Source organism: Galeopterus variegatus, unplaced genomic scaffold (genome assembly GCF_000696425.1).
Source record: "Galeopterus variegatus unplaced genomic scaffold, G_variegatus-3.0.2 Scaffold19661, whole genome shotgun sequence".
Lineage (NCBI taxonomy): Eukaryota > Metazoa > Chordata > Mammalia > Dermoptera > Cynocephalidae > Galeopterus > Galeopterus variegatus.
The window spans coordinates 6,901-12,050 of NW_007745772.1; the positions used below are offsets into that span (position 1 = coordinate 6,901).

At 38.2% G+C, this 5,150-nt stretch overlaps 1 protein-coding gene across 1 annotated transcript; it reads left to right on the forward strand.

Annotated features, from left to right (window-relative positions):
* The first annotated feature begins 2,168 nt into the window (after positions 1-2,168).
* LOC103583104 (olfactory receptor-like protein OLF3) lies at positions 2,169-3,272 on the forward strand. The gene has a single exon (XM_008564516.1). The coding sequence runs from the start codon at positions 2,228-2,230 to the stop codon at positions 3,179-3,181; it is 954 nt and encodes a 317-aa protein (XP_008562738.1). The 5' UTR covers positions 2,169-2,227; the 3' UTR covers positions 3,182-3,272.
* Positions 3,273-5,150: the final 1,878 nt, after the last annotated feature.

The window sequence follows — 5,150 nt, forward strand, 5'->3', positions numbered from 1 at the left end:
GGAAGCAGAAGAGATGTGGGTTAAAAGCAGCAGCTGTTTGGCTCTGAAGCTCATGCTTTTTGTAGGATGTGACAGTGTCACTCATTTGTGCCGGGACAAGGGCTGTCATAGAAAGATATTTGGCATTGGTAGGAGGAGCACAGTGAGTCATGGCTGGCACGTTCTCCAAGCAGCTGGCACAGTGCAGCCGAGGAAGCGACGATGTGGTCACGATCTGTCCTGTGTCTTTTCCTCCAGTGAGTGAACACTTGGAGCACAGGGAAGAGTAATATTCACCCTGAAATCCCAGTTTCTAGCAAAGAGGGCACTTCATAGACCTTTGCCAAATTAATGGAAAAAGAAATGTCTAATCATGTTGCAGATATTCTATCTATTCAATAACAATTAACAGACTTTTTAAAATAAAATATTTTCTTGATGTTTTATAATTTAGAGTTGAATGTCTTCTTTGAGGAAATTAGATGTGTTCTCTGGCAGACCATGACTGAAGAAAAGCAATGTGGGGGTGTTGGTGGAGGTGTCAGTATAGAGCAGTAAGGGGGAAGAGGAGATCAGGTTTTGAGGAGGACGTTAGGGAGGAGTTTATAAAAAATATATGTGACTGTCTTAACCGTGAATGAAATGGGCATTTCTGAAACTACTAGTTTTGTTTTGTCCATTATTAGATAAGAGAGTTAAAGTTTTGAAAGTCCTCACTTTTCATCTCAGAGACCCTGTTCTGGCCAAGAACCTCTGTTCCTGTGCTCAATCTCTCCTGCCTCTTTTTTCTCATCCTTTCCCTTATTTTGTCCACTGCAATAGAAGAAAAGCTAGTTAATATGCAGTCATGGAGTAATAATAGCAATGAATCAGTTCTAAAAATATTTTTGAATGTATCCCGTTTCTATTTAATGTTCAAAATTGATGTTACAGCATATTAGTTTTACTGAAAAGACACTCGCTGAGCAAAAGAAAACAAGGTGATCTCCATTCCAATGCACGTCTATATGAATTCATACCTTATTCCCTGTCTTGGACATTACAGCATATTAGTTTTACTGAAAAGACACTCGCTGAGCAAAAGAAAACATAAGGTGATCTCCATTCCAATGCACGTCTATATGAATTCATACCTTATTCCCTGTCAAGAAAACATAAGGTGATCTCCATTCCAATGCACGTCTATATGAATTCATACCTTATTCCCTGTCTTGGACAATGAAAAACAGTCTGTAACAATCTGCTTTTCCTTCATCTCTTATATCTAGAACGCCTAAGCATCCATTTTCTTATTTGCTTCCTTTTATACCCACATCTGAAGGATAGATTGTTAACAGCAGCAAGTTTTAAAGAGAAAAATTCAAAGAGCAGGCTACCATTCCAATGCCCCATCACACTAATGGCTGAAGAGACCAGAGCTTATCAAAAGATCAAAGGCTCCTTAAAGCATTCAAGCCTTTAGATCTATTGAAGGTTGCTACCAGTTTATTTATGTTTGGTTTTGTAAGCAGGATGTGGGAGGAAATCGCATTTGCTACTTTATATGCCCAAGGCAGAGGTCATGTTTCTACCAAGACCCATAGTAACTATGGTAGTACTAGTCACAGCAGTGCACATCCCCATAAGCTATCTACATTTGAGCTTGAATGTACTTGCGAGTTACTTAATATTAATCTGTTTTATATATGAAAGCTTATTACTAAACGAAAATCACGAGGCTGTTAAATAAAAAATCTGGTTTCAAACCTAGATTCTCTGATTTTACATATTTCCCCAAGATTCCTGCCTCTTCCCAATATTTCCTTTTGTTATCAATTTATGCATTTGATCAAGATGGGTTTAGCTCACATATCTGAGGTAGTTTTTAAATTTCCAACCATGTCTTTTTTTATTGTTTACCATTTTACCTACCAAGGTCTACTAACATGATATTCTTACCCTGTTGTCAAGGTAAGTTGGTAAAGAGGTGGAACTCTTAGAATTACATTATCTCCAGGCTTTAGCTGACACCCCTAAGACACATTATCTTCTTATTAAGGCACTGGCCTGCCTCTCTGAAGCACAGTAGCTATATGCATATTGGGATCAATGCTGTCATCTTGGCCATATGAATGATCTAAAGACCAAGGCTAGATCTGGCAGATTGAGTACAGTTTGTTTTCTTAGACATTATTGTTATGGTTATTCAATAGCTCCTTTAAAAATTTTTTTTTTATTCTCTGCAGATTAATAATCCTCACATTTTTAAATGGAGCCAGATAACCACACGTGGGTGAGTGAATTTATTCTCCTTGGTCTATCCAGTGACTGGGACACTCAAGTCTCCCTCTTTGCTCTGTTCTTGGGCATGTATCTGGTGACAGTGTTGGGGAACTTTCTCATTATTTTACTGATCAGATTGGACATACAGCTTCATACTCCCATGTATTTCTTTCTCACCAACCTCTCCCTTGTTGATGTCTCTTATGCCACAAGCATAGTCCCTCAGCTGCTGGTGCATTTTCTTGCAGATCATAAAGTAATCTCATTTGTGAGCTGTGCAGCCCAGTTATTTTTCTCACTGGCCTTAGGTGGGATTGAGTTTGTTCTACTGGCGGTAATGGCCTATGACCGCTATGTGGCTGTGTGTGATCCCCTGCGGTACTCAGTCATCATGCACGGAGGGCTGTGTGTTAGGTTGGCCATCACATCCTGGGTCAGTGGCTCCATCAACTCTCTCATGCACACTGCCATCACATTTCACCTGCCCTTGTGCACAAACAAGTACGTTGATCACATATCCTGTGAAATACTAGCTGTGGTCAGGCTGGCCTGTGTGGACACCTCCTCCAGTGAGGTTGCCATCATGGTCTCTAGCATCATCCTGCTGATGACACCGTTTTGCCTGGTTCTTCTGTCCTACATCCGGATCATCTCCACCATCCTAAAGATCCAGTCCACAGAGGGAAGGAAGAAAGCCTTCCACACCTGTGCCTCTCACCTCACAGTGGTTGCCCTGTGCTATGGCATGGCCATTTTCACTTACATCCAGCCTCACTCTGGTCCCTCTGTCCTTCAGGAGAAGTTGATCTCTCTCTTCTATGCTATTTTCACACCCATGCTGAACCCCATGATTTACAGTCTCAGGAATAAGGAGGTGAAGGGGGCCTGGAAGAAGCTATTAGGGAAATTCTCTGTGTTAACATCAAAACTGGCGACTTGATGACTCATGAGCACCACTGAGAAAAAAAAGCTTTGCCTCTGTGTTTTCCACGCAGCTCAGGTATAACAGGCATAAACTGCATTGCCCTGGCAACCGGGAAGGAGATGACGTAGCAAGCACAGTGATGATCTGTAGGAGGCTGAGTGGTTGTGTCGGGTGGGGTGTGATGGGAGTGGTCCTTTCATGTCACAGCAGCATGAACAATGGAGGTAGGCACTGCCACATTAGACCCTGCCACACTTATTTAATCTCCATTTCTGTGTCTTGATAATAATTGAAGAAAATCAATAAATATTATTTTATTGTTTTGGTTTGTTACACTGTTTCTAATTATGGACCTATTTGTTGATCTCACATTGGACAACCAGCTCTTATTTATCCATATTTTGAAAAAGGTTATGATGTTTTTTCTATTGAGAAAAAAATACATTTTCACATTTGAAGATTTGCTCACAATTATGTGTGGTGAATGTAGCCACATTCAGTAATTTGTGATTCGTTATTCTGAGGTAACAATGTATTGTGTACTTGAAAATTGCTATTGACTGTTCTCATGACAAAATCCAGAAACAACCAAAATATTCATCAACTGGTGAATATATAAGCAAATCATACTATGTCTATACAATGGAACATTACTCAGCAATAAAAAGAAATAAACTACTGATATATGCAACAAAATATATGTGTCAATGATATTACAAATCAAAGAAGATAGACACACAAGCTACGTTCAGTATGATTGCATTTATTTAACATGCTAGCAAAGGCAAAACTTAAGGCACAGAAATGAGATCAGTGATTACCTGGAGTTAGGGATAGAAGGTAAACATTGACCAGAAAGGGACACAAGGTAAGTTTTGAAACTATTCTGTTCCTGTTTGTGGTGGTTGTAAACCTTTGTAAAAACTCATAGAACTATACACTTAAAATGGTAAATTTTACCGTATGTAAAATATGTACCAATAAATTTTACTTTAAAAGGTCAAATATCAGAATAAGAAAGCATATAACTACAAATTCACTAGACATTCAAAAGACAATCAGCAAAACTATTAATACATTTATGTCAATAAATTTGGAAACTTAAAACAAATAGACAAGTTCCTGCTAAAATATAACCTACAAAAAGTTGATGAAATATAAAATAGCCTGAAAGAATTTCAGAAACATTAGAGAAATGGAATATGTATTAAAAGTATTCCCACAAATGTAGTTACATGGATAGGTTCCATCAAACCGTCATCAAGTAGATTTGTTTCAGTCTTACAGTCTTCGGAGCTGAAGTGTGTGGTTGTGCATTACACTAATGTAGAGAGCAGAGGTAGTAAGTCAGGCAATAAAGTCAAGCTCCTGATTTACTTGGTAACAGATGTGCCCTGACATGAAACTTTTTATTCTAAAGAAAGAACTGCCTTTTTCTGGTTGGAAGAAAGACCATGCCATTATGTGAGCCCAACTGTTAGTCTTCTAACGACAGTAGGAAGTTGGGCCAAATGATGTCTACATTTAATTCATGTCTGTGTTATGTAAGTTTATGACAACTTACCTGAAAGCAAAATTATCGTCTTTCCAAAAATTGGTCCTGTTTTTTATTTCCATATTCATATACCATAAGATCATGTCCTTTCATTTCAAAAAATGAGAAAAGTCAAAAAGTGCATGAGATTGTTTGAATCACATTGTCTCCTTCCCCTTGTGTGTCTGCTTATGGGTCTCTAAATGCTCACAGATTATTGCAAAGTTGACTTTCACTTGGTCTCTAGCAACAGTATTTGATAGTACTTGGCACTTAATGCCTGAATATAGAGAGTTCTCATATAGTATTTACATAGTACTTAAGTAATAGATAGCACATACTACTTGTGATAGCTCTTAGCAGAATTGCATCTTTGTAAAGCTGACTGCAATAAAAAATTATTCTAAAGCCTTTTTTAGTCTTATAATAGACCTCAGTAATTTTTTTTTT